Source organism: Diuraphis noxia, unplaced genomic scaffold, assembly GCF_037042655.1.
Source record: "Diuraphis noxia isolate RWA-SAM2 unplaced genomic scaffold, SU_Dnox_SAM2 contig0005, whole genome shotgun sequence".
NCBI classification, from domain to species: Eukaryota; Metazoa; Arthropoda; class Insecta; order Hemiptera; family Aphididae; genus Diuraphis; species Diuraphis noxia.
In genome coordinates, this window is record NW_028301715.1 from 15,229,694 (window position 1) to 15,253,032 (window position 23,339).

Sequence of the window (23,339 nt, forward strand, 5' to 3'; positions counted from 1 at the left end):
CATTTTACATTTATAACATTGTGTCATTGATTAAATATATAATAGCATATATATATATATTATATATTTAATCAATGATTGTGTTGTTATTATCTGGTTCCGCAAAATTTTTTTTTAATTTTGCTTATCTGCTACTTTTATCAGAAGATAACAGCTGCTGCTGAAGTGATTATCGAAACCCAAAAAGATAAATTAAATACATCACAGCTGCGGCATCACCGTTGTGCCTAACTACTGATGCTGGCGATGCAGCAATGCTGAGGCCGTCTATTTGGATGTTGGATATCGTACGAGATAGCCTAATACGATAAGATAATAAACCACAATAAACAATTCAATTTAAAAGTTTAATACTAAATATAGTATTTTTAAATTTTGTATTATATTCGTTTGTTTTAGATTTAGATTTTTATTTTTTATTACTGTTTTTGAGTTTATTTTATTATTTTATTTTTATATTATACATTCTTTATTCCGATGGAGACCAATAATGACAAAAGACATTCCACGGGATCCGATCAATCTATTAGACTTCACATGACAGCTCCTAGAACATTTTCAAACCAATGCCATATATTGAATAAAGGAGCAATTGATTGGTAATCTTCAATTTAGTAGTGTTTTTAGACATCTTCAGAACTTTGTTTAGGATGGAATCTTTTAGTTTGTTCAAATTTACCATAATTTAAGATGTTTGGATACAATCTTTGATATTTCAATAATAAATGTAGGTTATAATTCTGAAATTATTGTTTTAGGTCTGAAAATGGACTATTAGCATATGGGTCCAATAATCTAGTTGTAATTGTTGATACAGCTAAAGTCATTCCAGTCCAATGCTTTACTGATCACAAATCTTTAATTAAGAAGGTTAATATTTATTACACTTTGAATACCTATGTATTACTACTCCTTAGGATAAAATAGTTTTCAATCAATGACTAGTAAAAATACAATTATTTAAATAAAACCAATGTTTTAGCTTTTATGGGTTCCATTTGATTCTGTTTCTGGTGCATCATCTGAATTAGTATCAGCAGACTGTGCAGGAGATATTGCATTATGGGATGTATGCCGAGGTCGATGCATCTCATGGATTGACTCAGAGCAAGCAAAACCGGTGAATGGTGAGACATTTATTTAATGTGATTATTAATCATGATGTCTAACATTGTTTTATTCATCAGGACTTGAGTGGGTACCATCTTCATTAAACAATGATTTGCTGTTGGGAGTCTTACATTCTCCTTATACATTTTCTCTATTAGATGTACGTAAAGGTACTCGGCTATGGAAAAAAACATTTAGCGATACAATCAACAGTTTTGCTTTTGACCCCTTTCATTTAAATAGAATTGCATGTAAGTTTTTTAGAAGCCATTCGTTTTGATTTTAAATATTAAGACTTTATATTTTTTTCTAGTTTTGTGTCCAGAATGTATATTATTTTTTGACAATTTTGATTGCAAGTCAGCACTTAGTGGTAATGGGCGTAAATTTTACATATCAAATACTGCAGCTGGTGAGAATTCAACTATAGCTGAAGAATCTACGCGGCCGAGAACTAGATTCAAAAGATTGATGAAGGGTTTAGTATTAGGAGAAAGTCAACCTAAGTGAGAACTAAAAATATATTTATGAGCTACTTGTTTGGAATATGATTTTATCATTCACATTTATCTTATATTTTTTTATATTTATAATATTAAGAATGGATCCTTCATTGACGGTTTCTGAATGCATTCAATTTACATACCATCGTTCACTACGAAATCATATAATTTTGATGTATCAACATGATATATTGATTCTTGACCTTTATATTAGTATGACAGTTGGTGTAATTAGCATTGATCGATCATTTTCTCCATTTTGTCAGGTAATATAATATTTAAATGCATAAAATGTATTAATTTTTACTATAGAATTTACAACATTTTCAGATGTATTCTTGTCGACAACGTGATATTATTTATTGTTTACAAGAAACTGGAAGTTTGTCATTGAAATTAAGACGTAAACCTATAGCAAATTATTTGATGTCACCCATGGATGCTTCTCCTGTAGCTGTTGCTGGCAATGGTGATTTTGCACATGTATATAATTTATATATATAGTGTATCATCTTTTTTTATCTTATATTCTAGAATCCTCTGCTGATACATATTTGTGGTATGAACATAGAATACAAAGTGAAATAATCAGGCAGACAAAGAATTCTAAAGTTCTTGGTCTAGCAGTTTGTCCAATTACTGAAAAACATTGTGGTTTGTACTGACTTAAAATATACTTGAACAAAATTAAATTAATTTTTTATTATTATTATTTTGATATAGCTATACTATTAAGTATGGGAAAAGTTATGTTTTTTGAACTAGAGAAAATTATGACAGCAGCCAATGACATATCATTTTACCTTGGAAGACGTGACTTCCATAAAATGACATTAAGTAACATTTTTCCATCGTTCAATGATGTAATTAAAATAGATTGATGTTCCTAATTATTTATTTTATTTTTAATACAAGTATTTATATTTGCAGAGTCAAGGCTTAATACCAAAAGTACGACTATATGCTCGAGGAATGCTTCCTAGTCTTGAATCCTCATTAACTGTTATTAAATATTGTCCACCATTAACATCAGCCACAAGAGCTAAATACAAACCCCTTTTAGCTGTTGGCACAAATTCCGGGAACATAGGAATTTTTAATTTAGCTACAGGATTAATACTGAAAGAATATCATGTACATTCTCATCCTGTTAGGTGAGCTATAAATTGCAACCTAATCAAAATATTTTAATTTGTTGAATTGATTATGAAATTATTTATAAAAATCATATTAGAGGTATTGAATGGATCAGTCAGCGATATATAATTTCTTGGTCGTTTTATTCATATACATTAAATACTAAGAGTCAAGTAATTGTAACTGATATTCAGTGTGGTCAGTCTACACCTGTCCGTATAAATAAAGTAGATGAGCCATATGTAGTATTTGTTAAAGTATCTCCATTAAAGTAAGTACTTGTCTTAATAGCACTAAATAAAATAAAATAATTGTTTGATTTTAAATTCAGACAGTATTTTGTGATTGGAATCAAAGATGGACCAGTTGAAATTTGGGATATAAAATCAATGTCATTGTTAAGTAAAATGTCAAAAAGATTTCCACCGGCTGTTTGCATGGTAAATATTTTTAGATTATTAATAAATTGAAAGTTTTTAAACATTTTCTTGATTAATAAGGAATGGGTTCAATGCAACATGTCTAAAGGAAAAAAAAATAGTGTGGCAACTATAGTTGAAGGTATATTAATATGTATTATTATATATTGTTTATTTAAAACCTTATACAATTTGAGGAAACTTATTAAATGTATGTTATGTTATTATTATAATAAATAGAGAACGAAATCGGATCAAAATATCCAGAACATTTATTGATTTCTGACGTAGCCGGTAACCTTTATGCTTTCTTAATTGATTCAAATAGTTTTTTGAAGCCTGGTACAATGATAGAGCCTGGAGTAAGTATGAGAATGCATTATTAAAAAAAAAGATTTATTTATTCTTTAATTTTTCCATCAGATTTTGTTAAAACCTCCTGTATACCTTACATGTAAGTTAAACATTGCACTTCAAGTAGACAGTGATGGTAATTTGTTTGTGTGGGACTTAAGTAACCATATGGACAAACAAAAACATCATATTAATCGTTTGGAAGTAAAAAAAATAAAGTTTGCTCCTGGCGCTGGAAATTTTAGATTTTTATGCTTGTCATCAGATGGCATTGACATTTTCAATGTTTTTGGGGTAAGTATTTTAGAATTATAATAATTGATCATATTATCTGAATAGTGTATAAAATATTGGAGTAAAGAGTACAGTACACCCAAGGCTATTAATATCATTAAGGTGATCTTACAAGAATGTATGTTTTTTTAGTCACCTCAATCAATCGAAATAATTTCCACTATGAAGACAGATAAAAAGTTACAAGTTATCGATGCTGATTGGGCTAGTGCTGAACACACTGTAATCATGTTTAGTGATCATTCTATTAGAGTATTTGACCTTAAGCTTACAAAGTCTTACTCTTCAATATATAATTATGAATTTGATGGTAAACTCTTGTTATTACTTAGTTATTAATATTAATTATACATATAGTATATAGTATATACTATGATGATTTGACATATTTAAATGTAATTCTATCATATTTTTTTAATACACATTTTATACAGAGTAATTTTTTAAGCATGCTCACCATATCTTTATATGGTTAGTATTATATTACAAATGTGTATATTCAAATTTGGATTTTTTAAATACACTTAAAGACAATATTTTTCATTATTGATTTTTGTACCAATTAACAATACAAACTTGTTTTCACTTTTTAATTGGTCAGCAGATAATATTTTTGAATCAAAATTTAAATATGTAGTTTTTGAGTTACAGAACTAACCTACCCTAACTTAACTAGAGATAATATGTTTATAATAATGAGTAAGGCAGATATGAAGGCGTAAGTGGATTTGGAATTATTAGTAAATATTGACTACTATAATCGTTTAATAAACACTACTTCATATATTAAATACAGTTTATATATTTTCTTAACCATTTTAAAGTGTTATTTTATCCTTATTATAAACATTTTAATAACTCAGAAACTAATCATTAGAATTTTGATTTAGGTAAATCAAAACTTTAAAGAAAATCTTTTGTTAAATAATTTACAGTTAAAAAGGGCAGAGATTTTCATTTTAAAAGTAAAAGTTCAAGACACTCAGTCAAATAGTACAAATATTGTAAGATAATACAAGAATTTTAATAAATTGGTGTGAGCATGCTTATAAAAAACCCTACTTATATATTTATGTATGTGTGACTATGTGTTTTTAACGTGGACGTTATTTTATAATTTTTTTTTCAGATTTACTGGGGGCTCCTACAATTTTAGACAGAGATTTATGTAAGATGTTTTATTTTTGGCTTTCAGCTACTTGTAAAAAAGTTTATAGCACAGAACTTGGTTTTAATAATTATGAATTATCTCGTAAGTAAAAATAAATTGCTATAAAATTATTAATTTTGAATCTGGTCTACTTAGTTGTAATTAATATTTTTATTTTTTTAAAGTTATTAAAAATGCCTGTTATTCTCTACCATGGACAGAATTAGAATCATGTACAAAAATAGCTGAACGATCTTTAGTAGTGAGTCAATCGCTTGGACTTAAGAATGAAGTCCAATTTTGGACAGTGGCTTTTCATTACATCATGATGGATGATGATTTTGCTACAAGTGTTGTTCCTCCCTTAGATTCTTGTTACGATGTTGTATGTGACTGTGCTACATATCGAGTAAGTTGAAAGATGTATTTATTTAATTTTTAAAATTATTAATAGAAACAGTAAATTGTTAAATAAGTCATTCTTATTTATATTATAGTATAGTAAAGTTTCGATTACACACAAATAAAAAAATAAATAAATCTTTTTAAAACTTGTATAGATATCGGCTATTTTAATAAAATGTATGTATTATGTTTATAATATTTAAAATGTATTCCATATAATTATTATTGAATGCTGATCTGTTATCGCTCTAGCATTGGTATTTTTATGGCATATATTATGTATATTATAAAATGTTTGGTTAACTATTTGGATATTTGTGTATCCAGACCATATTTGACATTAATTAGTGCGGATAGTTGGATTTTTATTGTAACCAGGTGCGGACTGGTAAAAAGGGCACGGAATGCTACATAATTTGAAGGGTAAAATTTAAAATATGTAGATTAAAATATTGAAAATACATAATAATCATAAATAGGTACCAAGGATACAACAAATATTCAAACAAAATTGTACACATATTAGATTAAAAACTAATTAGATCAAATATATTTTTTGGCAAGGGATGCTGTAGCATCCCAGCATCCTAGCCAGTCCGTCCCTGACTAACGTTATTGTTATTGTTTAAAAAATCACAAATTTTTAGATGCTTGATATCTTTGCTACTAAATATTTTATAGGGTTAAAAAGAGCAACCCTCTATTTGTTATCCTATTTAAACCATTAAATTTTAGTGTTTATAATAATATTTGAGTAATCTCATATTCACATTATTAAAAAATAAAATCGGGGAATATTTAGAAAATGCAATTAGAACAAGTCTTGTTACACGAATGGAAAAGTGGTGACTATATGCATATGAGGCGTGTTGCTGATAAATTTATATTACTCGGAGAAAAAACTAGAGCATTAGACTTGCTTTTAGCAACCAATGTGAATGATCCAAACTATTATACTGACGCATTGAAGTAATTTTTTTTTTATGTATAAATATATATATTTTAAACTTTTAAAATAATATTTTATTAATAGGGCTTGTTTAATTGCTACTGTGGATTCCAATACTGCTAATCAGAGTACAATTAAACTGGTAGCAGCTAATCTCATTGCAGAAAATAAAATTGATGAAGGTGAAGTTTTAAATTAATTTGTGGTTATGAAATTTAAATTTTAAAACATTATTTCATTCAGGTATTCAACTGTTATGTATGATTGGCAAAGGATCTCAAGCTTGTCGCTATCTTATATCATATAATCAATGGGAACAAGCTGTATGGTTAGCAAAGTGTTCATTGTCAAAAGATGACTTTGATACAGTCTTAAAAAGTTGGGCCGATCATTTACTATCTAATAGAAATCAGGTATTTCATAATAGTACAAACCATAACTTATTCAGAAAAATAAAATGGTACTGGGTGGCTGTTTTTTGAATATGGATGTTGCTTTGTTCTGAAACTTTACCTTGTACGCCCACTTGATTGAAGAGCATTTAATCGCAGCACGGTACCGCTTTTATTCTGAATAGACTACATTGTTTCTGAAAGTTACATCTTAGAAATTTGTTGGTCAAAACTGGGGTAATATTATTCCATATCATCTCACCAGGAAAATGAACCATGTCAATGCTATAATGCAATCATCCTAGTACAATTTTTCATACCTATTTGAGTAGGCAAATTTTTAGATTGTATTAAATTTGTTTAAAAACAATTTCTTAGAATCTTGAATTATAATTTTTATATTCTTGTTTTTGTAGGAACAAGCTGTTTTGGTTTTGCTGTCATTAAAGAGGTTTAATGATGTATTGAAAATCTTAATCAATAGTGACCGTGTTTATAGAGCTACACTATTGGTTTTAGCATGTCATCAAAACAAAATTGGTCTTGATAATATCCTTTTTAACATAATTTTTACAAATATTTTGAACAATTGTTTTACTAACTTAATTTAATATAATACTAAACAATCCTTAACTCATATATTTAATACGTATTTTAGAAAAAGAAGTATGTGAAAAACTAAAACGAGAATTGTACATTAATGGAGGTGATGGTGATGTCGTGGACAAACTTTTTAATGAAAATAACACTTGAGAACAAAAAAACCTACTGTGATACTTAATTTTTATTTATTGTAAAATTTTATCTACATTTTGCTTTTTACCACATTATATCGGTTGTTTAAAAATATAAACAACAAATACGTATTCCTTCAACAATATATCGCCAATTTCCATAATCAGACAATCAGTTTTTATTTACTGAACAATAAATCACATCTACATGTTTTTTTTAGAAATTTTGTAAGATTAAACATTAATTGTAAATGATGTGTCATTACTTATGAGGTGTGCCTGTAAATTGTGATTGTTTTCAGATAATTATTACATTGTTGCTGAGAATATGTATTTGTTTAAATAAAATAACCTTTAATCAAGATTATACAATTTATTGTATTATTTCAATAAATATATTTGTTTTTAGTTAACAATATTGAATACTTAAAACTAAAGTTCAGATGCTAATATGACAAAAAGGTTGTATTAGACCGTAACTAATGTCCATGACGAGGTGGCCGAGCGGTCTAATGCGTCGGCTGTGGCTCAGCCGGACCTGGTTCGATCCTTGACCATTGGGCGGCATTTTTCTCCGGGCAAGTCACGGTGTCCGGAGAACAAGTGCCGCCATCCCCCACTCTGGGGCATGGCAGAAACCTACAGGTGACCCAATAGAAATTCTGCCAAACAGGCGTCCGAACTAGGCCTTCAGGCCTACTCCCGGACATAGCGTCATACGGGAAAAAAAATGTCCATGTGGAGCATACTCCTTCCCCAAGTTATTTTTAGGCTATGGAAACATTTAGAAGATCTCAATATACCATTTTTACATACAATTTGAATTAATTTATTTTATTTTATATGTATTAGAGCTATTTTTTTTTGATTTTAAATCCTAACACCGAAGTTGTTAGGATATCAAAGTTTTTCATAACAAGTTTTAGTTTTTTTTACCAGTTATTAAAATATGGTATGTCCATTATGCTTTGAAAATCGAGGTACAGGAAGCATATTAATTAAAAAAATTTTGAAAAAACTTCCTAATATAATGACTTAAATCTACTTGTGTTAAAATGTCATATAAGATATTTTTATTTATTTCTTAAAGTAAATAGGCAATAATGATATAATGTTTATTATACTGGGTGTCCTGTGAGGATTTACCCATTGCGATATCTCCCAAAATAATGGTGATATAGAAATTTTGGTTTAGTAATAAAATTCACAGGGATAAGAACTACAATTGTTTCGTATTTTAATTTATTTTAATGTTTTGGTAAAAAAGTTAAAAAAATATATTTTTATATTTAACTATTTCCAAAAAAATTAAAGATAGCCATTATGTAGAGTTTATTCTTCTGAAAATATTGACGTTTCAAAATTTTATTTTCATTAATTTCCTGATTTTTAATATTTTTTTTAATTACGAGAAAAATTGCGAATTATTTAACACCATAATTTTGTTATCAAACATGTGACGCGCCGCGCGCATTCCATACGGTCGGCTGAATACTTTTCGTATTCCTAATGGTAATAAATTTATAATCATATTTTATTTCTTCAAAACTTGAAAATATATCAAAAATCAGGAAATTAATGGAAATAAAATTTTGAAACGTTAATATTTTCAAAAAAATAAACTCTACAAAATGACTATCTTTAATTCTTTTGGAAATAATTTAAATAAAAAATTATATTTTTAAATTTTTTACCAAAATGTTAAAATCAATTAAAATATGGAATAAGTGTAGTCCTGTGAATCTTATTATAAAATCAGAATTTTGATATTTCCATTTTTTCGTGAGTTATCGAAATGGGTAAATCCTCGCGGGACACTCTGTTTAACAATTTTAATCTATATGGATATTTTTACCTTATTAACTTGATGTCTCAACTACAGATTAAATTTGAAGGGCAAAGAAACATGATTATTAAGATATATCTTAAATTGTGTGGTGATCCCAGATAGGAAGTTATAGAAGCAATAACAAAAAGACTAACTCTGTTATACAAACAAAAATGTTAAATTCAAAAATAATTTCTTATAGTTATACATTTATTGATTATTAACAGTACAATTAATAGTATATAGCATTTGCTTATTGTTATGGTTTGACATAAAGCGCTATGTAAATGTACGTCATGTTGTAATCATTTAAAAAATAAAATTCGAATATGCTTTTTTCAGTGATTAAAAAAAATTAAAACAATTATTTCCATTTTTCTTGATGGTTAAAATAAATCCACATTTCAGGTTTTTCTGTTAGTTTTACATAATAATGTACTATATCCAATAACTCAGACCACAAAACAAACCCAGATTTTCCCAATAGTTATTTAATTATTTCCTCAATACGTTTTATAGAAAGTTAAAAATAATTGTATTAATCAAAAATTTGTATTTATTTGTCTTATTAGAATTGGATCATTTTTTTTCTAAACATGGGTGAAAATATGAAAAGTTTTTTAACTTAATTGTATTGCTTATTTGAGTATTAAGAGAAAATATTAACAATACACTTATACACTTACAATCTAATTAAAAATAATTGGGATCAAAATATTCTAAGAAAATTGATTTAAGAAATGGCTGAATATGTTAAAAGTAGTCACTACATTTAATAGTTATGTATAGCAATTCTCTTTTATCACTATAAAAAAACCAACTACTTGAGGATATGAAAAGCTAAAGATACAAAACAATAAAACATATGTTAACCATAAAGACAAAAGAAATTTATTTATTATCTATCTGATAATAGTAAGTGATAACATATTATTAGCTTAATAATATTTTAAAAACTAAAAATCACATAACACTTCAGATGAGAATATTGTTAACCAGAAATCGGTTAGATATTCTGTCCAACCTTACGAACAGTCTTACAACTTTATTATAAATAAAAGTAAATATTCAAATAATAACTATACTTTAATACTAAATTCTAGGACAATAAAATTAAAAGTAAGTTTAACTATTGCAGTAAGCCCATACAAATTAATTAAAATTATACATAAATAAATAATTTGACACTTATTTGTTAATATTTAAATTGATATGATACGAAAATTAGATTATTTGTAAATAAAATATAAACATTGACACACTTTAACCATCATATAATATTGAAGACAATTTTTTTTTAAAATTATGTTTACGTTCAATTTGTATTTATAATTTGAGCACTTATTTTCATCAAAAAATGTTCAATTATTTTCATATTGATGAAAATAAATGTATTTTATGGTTTTTATACTTTAAATTTGTAAAAATTTAATATTTTTAATTTATAGAATACTGTTTTAGGATTTCATAGTTCTATTGTAAGTCAATAAATAAACCTCATCACAAACCAAATATTATAAGTAATATAAATAATAACAGCTTTCAAAAACTGTTCAATTCAATATCTTAGTAATAAATTGTATACACATTTAAAGAATGAAACGAAAAATGATAGATTTTATATAATAAAGTTGATAGTTTTTATACTTAATAGTATTGCTGTATGATTAAATTCAAATATTATTCATTTTACTTAACTATAATAGACGTATAGTCTTTTAATGAGTTTATTTTATATAAAAGCCAGATAAGAGAATTGTAATACCATTTAGTTAAGTTTCAGACTTAAACTCAAAATTTCCAATACTACTGCACCCTGATTTTAAAAGGTTTTTTGACTGCTCCTGTTCCAGGTTTTATTGAAACTTAAATGTGGCAGTGTTTAAAATATATTTATAAGAATAATAATGAATTTAAATCATAACAATGAACAAATAATTATTATTTTTTAATCATTTATAAAATTACGATTTATCATTATTATAAGAAAAAAAATTATGATCGAAAAAAATTACATACTAGATTTTTAAACAATTGAAAAAGAGGAACGTAATTGAGAAAAAAATTTGCTTAGAGCAGAGAGCTGAGTTACCCACTTTCCAAAGTTTCAGACGGGTTTACAATTTGGTAAGCAATTAAATATTCAGGATAAGCCTAAAAACATACATCATGGTTAAATCACATATAAATATAAGTTATCATTAAATATGTTAATTTACCTGCTCTCCTCGATACACAACATACTCTGAGTAATTTAGTCCACCAACACTAGGTGTTCCCATAACAGAATGATGTCCAGGTGGTGCATGAGCTATTTTAATAGCATTGTATTGAACAAAGGACTTTCCAAGGGTCACTCGACACATAAGTAAATGTCTAGTAAAAAACATATTTGATTTTTAATAAAAAATACATACTTAGAATAACAAATACTTACCTCAAACATTGATAACATGAACGATCTTTATGTGAAGGACAACCTGTTCCTCCACCAATTCCATACACATACTGATTGCTTTTGGACGAGTTTTCAGCAAAATATATACCTGAAACATTTTATTTTTAAATAAACCTTTTCAATAAATAAATTGTAATTTAAAATTTACCAGCTCCAAACATTCCACCAATATAGGCATGCCTTTCATCAAATCCTTTTTGGACAATTGCATTAATGAAAGGTGATCCATGGAAAAGCATTCGCTCATTCGCTTGATTACCATTTTCTAATGACACTTCTCGTTTACGATGTATATAACGATCCCAGAGTTTACGATTTTGAATTTTTTGTATCTGAAATTATGCAGTTTTCAGTATATACCTATTGACATACTCTAAACACTAATGTACTTACTCTAACTATATTATATCTATTAAATATTCCACCAGACTGTCCATTATCACGATGTTCTCGTATAGTGCTTTGTAATTCTTGTTCAACAGTAATAAACTCTTTATCTTCAGGCAATAGATCAATCAAAAGAGTGCATGGCATTCCACCCGATAAACCAGAACAAACACCACCTATAATTTAAATTGGTCGTATTTTTATTTTTAAGATAAGCTATTTCCCATAAAAGTCAATTTAATAACATTTGTACAGTTAGATAAAAAGAGAATTATTATGAATATTAAAAAAATACAGTTCAGTTGTTGTCAAATTGATTGACATGGCTGTGGCAGGATATAATGGACAACCAAGGGTTCTCCGTATTTGGATGTCCAAATGTTAATGTATTTGATATAATAACATATGTTATTATATTAAATATATTAACAGACAACAAAGTGTCACAAAACATTTAAGAACTGATTTTAAATTATTAATTTCAAAATAAATATTTTGTCAAACTTTCAAAACAAAATATAAATAATTTAATGCATTTATGATAAAAAACTTAGTGAGGCAAGTCGCGACTAGTTTAAATTATACCTACTGAAAAGTGTTGCCACCGCCATGCAAATTTGACAATAACTGTAACAACTTTTATAAGAAAAGATAATATACTATTCCAAATAATACAATAATTACCATGTTTAGATACTAATTTTTCCATTCCTTTTATTAGTTTGTGCCGATAACCATATGCTGTAATTCCAATTTGTTTTAAGTCTTCATGTTCCATTTCTGCCAATATGTCCAAAGTAATTTGTTCTCTCTCAAATATTTCATTTAAATGTTCCAAGCATAAACTATATAGTTAAAATAAAATGTATGTATGAGTGTGTTTATTATACTATATTATATTAAATAATTTCATATTAATGTTACCTAGCAAGGAAACCTTGTACAGTTGACAATGTTATACAATTTGGATGAGGGTGAGCACTTTCATATCCATTAACTGATCCATCACCTTGTGAACCTAATGTGAAGGATCTACTGGTTCCACCAGGACTAGGTAATGCAACTGAAGCTCCAGATGGCATAACAACTGTAGCTGTTTCTTCTGGGGACAACTGGGGTGGCGTAGGGACATAATTTGATGAATTGCTATCTAATGAATTAGCACTAGGGTGTGAAGCCATAGCATCTGTTAATAACGATCTCACGTCTTCAGCAGTAGCTAATTCAAGAGGAGTTTGTCCTTCTTGGTTGCGCAGAAAAGGATCAGCGCCATGAGCCAACTTGAGTATTACATTATGTATATAAAATTAAGTAAATGATTAATATTAAATAAATCGGTTTTATACAACAAAAATTTGATTAAAACTTACAAGAAGTGCACTAAGTTGTGTACGACCTTTTTGAGCAGCTTCGTGTAACGGGGTAAAACCCCAGTTATCAGTAGCATTCACAGTAGTATGATGTTTGATTAAAAGAGCAGCAAGATCTAAGTGGCCATACGAAGAAGCATTATGTAAAGGAATTAAGCCACCCTTATCTTGGGCATTAACATCTGCTCCTTGTTCTAGGAGGAATTCGGCTACTTCCAAGTTATTGTAACCAGCTTAAAAATGATTGAATAATAAAATATTATTATGAATTTGAGCATAAAATTTGAAAAAACCCAATAAAAATAATATAATTTTACCAGCTAAATGTAACGGGGTGGAATTTCTTCCTTGGGTATCTCGACAGTTTATGTTTTCTGAAGTAAGAAGTCTCTGAACTCGTGCTAGAATGCCTTTTTTAGCAGCATCCAATAATGCTGCATTACCTCTTAACAAATCAGCAACTTCATTGTCATTATCTCTTACTAGTCCTAAAGGAGTGTGTCCATCACGATTTTTTTTTGTATCATCAGCACCATGCTAAATTTATTTTAAACAAATATTAAGTAACTTTTCTTAGATAATAAACAAACAATAAGTACCTGCAGTAATAATCGCACAATTTCATATTTTCCTTTAGCTGCAGCTTCATGAAGTGGAGTAAATTTCCATAAGTCAGAAACATTTACATTGGCACCATGTTGAATTAACATATCGGTAACTTCGAAATGGCCATATGAACAGGCATTGTGCAAAGGAACAAGACCACTATACAAATATGATAAATTATGTAGTTTTTGATTATAAAATTATTTAACTTCAAGTATACATACCCTTTATCTTTGGCATGAACATCAGCACCATGTGAAAGAAGATATTGGCAAACTGCGACACGATTGTATCCAGCAGCAAAGTGAAGTGGAGTGGAATGTCTATTATATACAAAAGTTAATAGTAACAATTAATTTTTTTTACATTAAATTTGTGTTAATTATTAGTAAGTACTAAATTATTACCGTCCATCTAAATCTCTGCAGTTCACAATATGAGGATAAGCAATTAATACTCTCTGAACTTTTTCTAACTCGCCTGCCTTAGAAGCTTCTAAAAGTTCAGATTCTAAATCTAAAACCACAGGAGGCTCTGTAATATGTAAAATTGTGTTATAAAGATTAAATAAAATTATATCAAGTTTATATGATGTGTGATGTAAATTACCTTGTAATATTTTTTTAATATTATCGGTAGCCATATCAATTGCTTTAAATCCTTGCATTGATGTGATGTTTGTATCGATATTGTAGGATAAAAGAATTTTACAGCCTTGTAAGCAATCATTTCTTGCACATCGATGTAAAGCTGAGAATAATAATTATATTGTAATTAAATTAAAGTAATTTTTATAACAAGTTAACTGATTAAATAATATTTACCTGTTTGTCCAAGTCCATCAGTAGCATTAACTCGTGCACCAAGTCTGATAAATGTTTCCATAACATCAAAATGGCCATAGTCTGCAGCTATGTGTAAAGGGGTCAATAAATCTTTATTAGGTTCATTAATTTGTGCGCCTTTACGAGATAAAAGTTCAATAACTTGCTTGCGCTTTGAACCCAATGACGCAGCTACAATATGCTAAAAATGTAAACCCAAATATAATAAAGTATTATGTACAGGACACATGTGATCACAACTTACAAAAGCGGTATCTCCAGTTATGTGGTGTTTAAATTTAGCAATATCTGAACTTAAAAGTTTTTTAACTTTTGATACATCAGCTACACGACATGATTCCAATAAACAATAACCTTTAAATTCATCTGCATAAAAAAATAATATATTATAAATATTTGTTCTATTTAAAAAATGTCATTGTTTTTTCTAACAAGATAATTTTTCTTGTAACTCTCGTGTGGATGCTAAATCGATAGCTGACTTGGAATGACAATTTAGTAATGTTGGATCAGCACCCTTGCTTAGTAATAAGGAACAAACTTCTACACGTGACTTAGACGCTGCTTCATGCAAAGGGGTAAATTGCCATAAATCCATAGCATTAACACAAGCCCCATGCTTTATGAGCATTTCTGTCACTTCTATGTGCCCATATGAACAAGCATTATGTAGTGGAACAAGACCGCTAGAATTAAAATATAATGTTATAAATTTATATTAAAATTAAACAATTTTCAAAATCATTTATACCCTTTATCTTTTGCATGGACATCAGCACCATGTCTAAGAAGTAATTGAACACACCGGATACGATTAAAACCAGCAGCTAAATGCAAAGGTGTGGATTTACGTCCATCACTTGCATGACAGTTAACATTTAGAGGTGTTAAAAGTGATGCTAATTTAGCATCATCTCCAGATCGACTAGATTCAAGAATCTATAAACATTTTAGAGTAAAATAATTAAATTACTAATATAATGTACCTAATTCTAATTGTTTTTATTTCGTACTTCATCTTTTCGCCATTCTCCCACTAACACTTCGCTGATACCAGGTACTCCACTAACATTGGCTAAATCAATAGGTGATTTATTTTCTGAATTTCGAATGGTCGGATCTGCTCCATGTTGTAATAAAGCTATACAATACGTGTTTTTATGGTAAATACTAAATAATAAATACTGGTAATTTATAAAATATTCCATTTGAAATTTACCTATACATATTTCAATTTTTCCTTTGACAGCTGCTTCATGAAGAGGCGTATAATTCCAATTGTCTCTAGTGTTTGGATCGGCTCCAGCTTCTAGTAATAAACCCACCACATCTTCATGTCCAAATGAGCAGGCATTATGTAATGGATGAAGTCCACCATCATCGTGAGCTTGAATAGATGCTCCAGCAGCTAACAATAGTTCAACTATATCGCGACGGCCAAATCCTGAAATGATATAAATTTTTACAAACTTTACTTAACTTCATATCGACTTTATTTATTACACAACAACATTGTATTATATAATTACTTTCTATTTTTCATATTTTCATATTTAGTGGACTTGAGTATACAATATTTACCTATTTAAGGTAGGTAATTAAACCTAAATACATTTGAATACAAATCAAAATATACTAAAAAGAATTTCATTCTTATTTTTTTTTAGTTACATTTTAATTCATTAAGTTTTAATAAATAATAGGCACCCAATACCTATGCCTAGGTAGTGTAAAATCTACCTAACTCCCTCTCTAAAAATCATTTCTATCAGCTGTTCAATATTGTCATTGTTTTTATTCATGACAATAAAACACAGTACATAGCTAGGTAGCTCACTATAATTGGTTTTGATACCTACCTAATTATTTTATACTTGTCGAATAATTTAAAAAATAGGAACTTACAATAAAAACAAGGTTTTCGTTAAATAAATATATACCAAATGTAATTGCTCACACATAGTATACCTACTTGATCAATTCAATTTTATAATAATTTAAGTAAATGGGTAGGTAGGTAGGTAGGGACCTAGTAAAGATAATGAATATCCATAAATACTATTTTAAATGGTAATGGTATAAAAATATTGGTGTTTTTGTACAGAGGTAGGTAACCATTAAAATAAAAAACTTAGGTATTACACCTATTCACTATTTAGCATAGGTAGGTACCATCTATTTCAGAACAGCATGTCATTGATTTATTTACCTGCGGCGAAGTGCAGAGGAGTACTTTTCCTGCCGGTTGTATCTCTAGCGTTGACTGTCTCAGCATTTATTTGACGCCTGACTTTGTTCAAGTCACCTGACTTGCAGGCTTCAAACAGCTCTCGCAGTGGGTCCTCTTGAAGCAGAGCATATATGATTGGCTGTTCGGATTCGTGCCGTTTGGTACGCATCATGATGTTAAGGAGCTTCTACTGTTGGTATGGTGTCAGAATGCAAAATGATTGCTATTGTCGGACACAAAATGAATCAACCGCATCGTATACGACAGCAGGTAACATTGTTCACAACACGGTCAGAAGAGTCAAGTCAAACGGCTATTTCGAGTTTGACGACAGACGTAGATGACCAGGTATATCGTCTCCTCGGTTGACGGATTGGCGTGCAGCACGTCGGTACGCGATTCGGGAGCTCAAAATCATATTTGAGCGGACAGCCAAAGCGGTGGTGACAAGCAGGACGAAAAGTCAGGAAAATAGTCGTTCTCTCGTGATGAGACGAAAATCATAAGAACCCCGACAGTACAAGGATCCGCGGCGAGCGCCGAGCAGCGCACTCAGACTCGTACGGGTACGACCATAATATATCGTATCGGCCGAGAGGTGAGAGAACGATTTTCTTCCTTTCTTTTTCTTTATTACATACTTATACACACACACAAACATATGCAACTCGACTATTACTAACCGCCGCCGCGGCTGCAGCAGCTCTGTGCTAGACTAGTTGTACACCGTACTATAGAGTGATCTGGTCTTTCTCTTCTCTCCACCGTACGCCGAGGAATAGAAGTGTCTTGATGGTGCGGAGAGGAACGGGTGACGGTGACCACCAGTGTCGTACTGTTATTCCCCGACCCGCGCACAACTAGTTCCTACCAAAGTACCGACAGGACGTCAAGCCAGGACGAGGCGCACAGGCGCACGACAAGACGTAGCAACAGTGTAGATAAACCGTAAACAGTGTCGTTGTGCGCATGATAGATTATTGTACACGAACCCTATGGTTGGTCGACGACCGTCATGCGTATGATAGCCTACTAATGTTGATGTTGATTTGCATGGGTGGGTGGATGAACGACTGTCGACCGTCGAGTACAGCACAGCAGGCTCACTACAGCTCAGCTGCTGCTGCTGCTATAAGGCTATAACGTTTGTAGTATCACACATTGGCAGCACTGGCCCCACGCCCCCACATCATATGTTCCTACCACCACCCGAGTGTAACGAACGTTTCATCGGTATCGGTATGTGTGATAGCGGACGGATTTTCGTCGATCAATTTTCACCCGTCGAGGTTGAACAGCCGCGGCCGTCGTCGACCTTTTCCTCTGGCGTTCTTATCACTTGCACTTGGTGGTGCCCGCAGCCGATTATTTTTCTAGAAATACCATCAGTTTTCTGGTTGCCGTCGCTTTTCTCTAACCGGTCAAGCTCTCCGACATAAATTTGACGCTCACGATGGCCGCTTCCACCAGGGTTTTCTCCAGAATCGCAGGTAAGATAGGCCCTAACGCAACACCTTAAATTTTGGACGACGCGCTCCTTCCGATAACCGTACTGCGTCTAGGACACTAAATCACAGATTTCCAGATAATTCGACTTCCTGGTTCGTGTATTTGACCTATTGTACTTATTGTTACCCTACGGTTCAATCATTTAAGCTTCTTGTGTGCATCTTCCTAGTATTGTTATGTTATATGAGATTCTATAAGGAAGTGCCAGTGGAACTTTTATGTTCATACATTCCAAATTCCTCAAATTTTTAACTATCAATGAATTATAATATATTACTCAGCCATGTTGAATATGTTAACTAAAATTGTGATTGTAATGCACAAGTATTTTATTTTGTGTGAACTGCACTTAAGTACCAAGGTTCATTTTATTAAAAATAATATAGTTGTGTATTATTCTTAAGTGTAAATGTGTAATCTATTTACTTTTTTATATTAATTTTATAATGATGTGCAACGTTTTAATAAGCAAAAATATTTTTAAATAATGATGTAATAAAAAATTTACTTGAAACAAGTTAATCATCCAACATTTAAATCAAATAATTATAAAACAGTTAAAAGTTTAATATCTCTTGATTTTGATTAAAAAGTTATTTTTTAATTCCTGTAGTATGCAATTTAATGGGTATACGATCATCATCAAATACAGTTGATCCACGCATCTATGCAGAAACAAGAAAAAATTTACTTCTCACTAAAGATACTAAAGTAATTTGTCAAGGAATGACTGGTAAACAAGGAACATTCCATTCTACTCAGGCTATTGAGTATGGAACTTGTATGGTAGGCGGTGTCTCCCCTGGCAAAGGTGGAAAAACTCATTTAGGTTTACCAATTTTCAATTCAGTCAAAGAAGTAGGTGATAACAATAATAATAAATTAATTGTTCTAGTTATAAAATTCCTTTATTTTTAATTGTGTATAATAGGCAAGAGATGAAACCGGAGCGGATGCTACAGTTATTTATGTACCACCACCAGGCGCTGCAAAAGCAATCTCAGAAGCTATTGATGCCGAGGTTCCTTTAATTGTTTGTATTACAGAAGGGATTCCCCAGCAAGATATGGTACGAGTGAAACATAAATTAATCAGACAGAACAAATCTAGATTACTTGGACCTAATTGTCCTGGAATCATTGCTCCGGAACAAGTATGTAAAACATTTTTTCAACTTTACATTATATTGTATTTATCTATATTTGTGAAATGTTTCTAGTGTAAAATTGGTATTATGCCTGGTCATATCCATTTGAAAGGATCTGTTGGAGTTGTATCTCGGTCAGGTACACTTACTTATGAAGCAGTTCATCAAACATCTCAAGTTGGTCTTGGACAAACGCTTTGTGTTGGAATTGGTGGTGATCCATTCAATGGTACTGATTTTATAGATTGCTTAGAAGTATTTTTACAAGACCCAAATACACACGGTATTATTTTGATTGGTGAGATTGGTGGTCTACAAGAAGAAATGGCTGCTGAGTATTTAATTGAACATAATACTGTGAGTATTCATTATTTTAATATGAATATTAATTATTGAAAACATATGTATATTATTTGTTTAGGGTCCAAATGCTAAACCAGTTGTATCATTCATTGCTGGATTAACAGCACCGCCTGGTCGCAGAATGGGCCATGCTGGAGCAATCATATCTGGTGGAAAAGGTGGAGCTCAAGACAAAATAAATGCATTAGAAAAGGTGATTTAGTATTATACAGGGCGCCCCGTGAGGATTTACCCATTGCAATATCTCTCAAAATAATGGTGATATCGAAATTCTGGTTTTGTATAAGACTCACAGGACTACACTTATTTCATATTTTAATTGATTTTAACACTTTGTAAAGGTTTTGTTTTAAAGTTAAAAAATATATTTTTGTTTTAATTATTTCAAAAAAAAAATAAAGATAGCCATTTTGTAGAGTTTATTTTTCTGAAGATATTGACGTTTCAAAATGTTATTTTCATTAATTTCCTGATTTTTAATACTTTTTTTAGTTTTAAGAAAAATTGCGAATTATTTAACACTGTAATGTTATCAAACATGTGACCCGCCGCGCTGCGCGCATTCCCATACGGCCGGCCAAATATTTTCCGTGTTCCTAATAGTTATAAATTTATAATCATATTTTATTTCTTCAAAACTAGAAAAAATATTAAAAATCAGGAAATTAATGAAAATACAATTTTGAAACGTCAATATTTTCAGAAAAATAAACCCTACAAAATGGCTGTCTTTAATATTTTTGGAAATAATTAAATAAAAAAATATATTTTTTACATTTTTTACAAAAACATTGAAATAAATTAAAAAATGAAATAATTGTAGTTCTTATCCCTCTGAATCTTATAATAAAACAAGAATTTTAATATTTCCATTATTTCATGAGATATGGCAATGGGTAAATCCTGCGAGACACCCTGTATTGTTGTTCAGTCATTATTTTATAGTTTAACACTTATATACATTTTAGGCTGGTGTGGTCGTTACTAGGAGCCCAGCTGCTATGGGCATTGAACTATCTAAATTGATGAAGAAATGAATTCATAAATTGTTTGTTGGATGTTAGTTTGGTATTATATTTATAAACTATGGTGATATAGAATTTATGCGTTTTACTTTTGCCTTGATTAGGTTAAAGTGGCTTTGTGTTGGAATAATGATTACATCATTTTCCCTATCAATTTAAAATTCCATTTCACCATACAAAGCAGTACAATGGTCCTTTTCAATCTTTCGAAATATATTTCAGTAAAAAACTATTATAACTACAATATTTTGATTTTGCTAGATAACCTTTGAAAAATAAATTAATAATTAGCACAAAAAAAAGAAAGTTATTAGCTGCACTTCTGATTAGATTAATTAAATCTGTTGAATTGTACTGTTGAAATTTGTATTTTTGTCATAGTATTAAAACCTAACGTTTTGTTATTTATTCTGTTCTGTGTTGACCATTTTTAAAATGTTAAAATATAATTTATGTTGTTTTACATTATCAACTATATCTTATATACTTACACTAGAAAACAACTAGTATAAATATTCAAACCTATCCATTAAACATAAAAAATTCCTAAATTATCATAGCCTAAAAAAACATTTAAAATTAATTAAATTTGGTATTGTTTTGTCTGTAATGAATAATCTAAACATTAATCACCTTTTTCTATCTAAACTATTACGTGGAAATCACTTATTCTTCTCGTTACATTTGTATTTATACAATTTTAATGGATAATATTAATATGAATTAAAGTATTTTCTTCTGTTACAGATTAACATTTACTATACTTGTTTGTAACATGATTTTTATTTTAATAATAAAACAATATTATTTGATCACGTTAAAAATATTTCTCCTATATTATTTTATATTATGGACTATTATTATGGTCAGGCTTATAATATTAAAATACATTTCAATTGTCTATAGCTTCAGCATAATGTCAACATTTTTTAGATAGGGATAGAGGTAATTAAATTGAAATTATACATAGTTTACATGATTTTTAGTAATATTATCACAAATATACTTTCAAATCTTAATAATTTAATAGTTTGGCGAGCTGGTGAGTTAAAAAACCTCGATGGGCTGCTAGCTGTTTACAGTTATTGGGTTTAATATTCCTAGTTTATGGGTCAAAGAAATGGTATTTATGTGTTATCTTCATATTATGTTATTGTAAAAATATAACAATTAAAGTACAGTCGATAATAACAGTAATAACATAGTTAATTGTAAATAGGAAATTAATAACTAATTCAGAGTTGATTATATAGGGTAATAATAGACCTTGGATTGAACAAAGTTCAAAAATAATATGTGTGTAACAGAAAATAACTTATAGCAGTGGTTCTCAAGTTTTGTGTCGAATATTACCATAGAATACGAGATAAAATGCGGCCTTGTGGAACATTGTTGTTTATAACTGCTGAAAGAGTGAACCGTAGTAAATTTAAAATGGTATTCTGAGAATAATTGCAATTTTACAGTTAGGTTGTACAGTAAGAAGGAATCTTTTGAGCTTAAACAAAAAGCCATTGGGCCAAATGCAATCAAAAGCTTAAAAATGTTTTCAAGTAAACGTAAGAATGATATATAAATACTGATCCATACAAATGGTGTATTAGTTTCTATTAAGAAATTAAATGAAATATGTAAATTAGTGATAGCCATGACACCATGGTTTATATACATAAGTGAACTACATATTATGTATGAGGCCCTTTTAGAAACAGTAAAATGTAAACTTTTTTCGTTACCTAAATAATTTAATATCATGTAGTTAGAATTTTTATTTTACAGTTTAATTGAATCTTGAATCCTAAATATTTTTTTTTTACTAATAAATTTAAGTTTTTATTATTAAATATAAGATGCCTTATTAATGGATCTCACGTAAAAACTTACTATTCTCTTTAAAATAATAATTGCAGTAACCATTAGTTCATTTTTATTAGTATACTAAATTACTATTATTTTTAATTTCAACTAACTCTCTCTACTAAAAACATAAATACACCACTTGCCTCATCAGCATTTTAAAAGTTTGAAAGAAACTAGTCAATTTTTGTTAGTAATGAGTCATTAATAAACATTCTGAAAATCCATACAAAAATTAAAATACTATAATATACATGTAAGTAATCA

General features: G+C 29.4%; 3 protein-coding genes across 4 annotated transcripts; 2 read left to right on the forward strand and 1 right to left on the reverse strand.

Moving 5' to 3' along the window:
• The first annotated feature begins 148 nt into the window (after positions 1–148).
• On the forward strand, positions 149–7,863 carry LOC107163006 (WD repeat-containing protein 11-like). Of its 2 annotated transcripts, XM_015510214.2 has the most exons (23): positions 160–599; positions 759–870; positions 983–1,127; positions 1,188–1,361; positions 1,424–1,616; positions 1,711–1,879; positions 1,944–2,082; positions 2,148–2,267; positions 2,337–2,476; positions 2,544–2,767; positions 2,848–3,021; positions 3,082–3,190; positions 3,251–3,311; positions 3,410–3,531; positions 3,593–3,817; positions 3,950–4,127; positions 4,947–5,069; positions 5,153–5,376; positions 6,175–6,341; positions 6,406–6,503; positions 6,565–6,734; positions 7,130–7,262; positions 7,363–7,863. In XM_015510214.2, exons 1-23 carry the CDS (start codon positions 478–480, stop codon positions 7,464–7,466), a joined length of 3,426 nt encoding a protein of 1,141 aa, XP_015365700.1. In that variant the 5' UTR covers positions 160–477; the 3' UTR covers positions 7,467–7,863. The 2 variants fall into 2 exon arrangements, 1 of the variants encoding a protein (XP_015365700.1); XR_016192044.1 differs by lacking the exons at positions 6,175–6,341; positions 7,130–7,262; positions 7,363–7,863 and having other exon boundaries at positions 149–599.
• A 2,280-nt stretch (positions 7,864–10,143) lies between these two features.
• Tnks (tankyrase) lies at positions 10,144–18,232 on the reverse strand. Its single transcript, XM_015510223.2, has 20 exons — positions 17,151–18,232; positions 16,161–16,385; positions 15,955–16,082; positions 15,693–15,880; positions 15,374–15,627; positions 15,186–15,307; positions 14,921–15,122; positions 14,706–14,846; positions 14,504–14,630; positions 14,321–14,419; positions 14,090–14,255; positions 13,808–14,027; positions 13,491–13,723; positions 13,045–13,400; positions 12,805–12,965; positions 12,127–12,296; positions 11,882–12,065; positions 11,713–11,821; positions 11,495–11,651; positions 10,144–11,429 (listed from the first exon to the last, which is right to left on the reverse strand). The coding sequence occupies exons 1-20, from the start codon at positions 17,341–17,343 to the stop codon at positions 11,364–11,366; spliced, it is 3,501 nt and encodes a 1,166-aa protein (XP_015365709.1). The 5' UTR covers positions 17,344–18,232; the 3' UTR covers positions 10,144–11,363.
• A 205-nt stretch (positions 18,233–18,437) lies between these two features.
• Positions 18,438–21,290, forward strand: Scsalpha1 (Succinyl-coenzyme A synthetase alpha subunit 1). Its single transcript, XM_015510224.2, has 6 exons — positions 18,438–18,661; positions 19,294–19,538; positions 19,612–19,833; positions 19,900–20,184; positions 20,249–20,383; positions 21,159–21,290. Exons 1-6 carry the CDS (start codon positions 18,625–18,627, stop codon positions 21,225–21,227), a joined length of 993 nt encoding a protein of 330 aa, XP_015365710.2. The 5' UTR covers positions 18,438–18,624; the 3' UTR covers positions 21,228–21,290.
• The last annotated feature ends 2,049 nt before the right edge of the window (positions 21,291–23,339 follow it).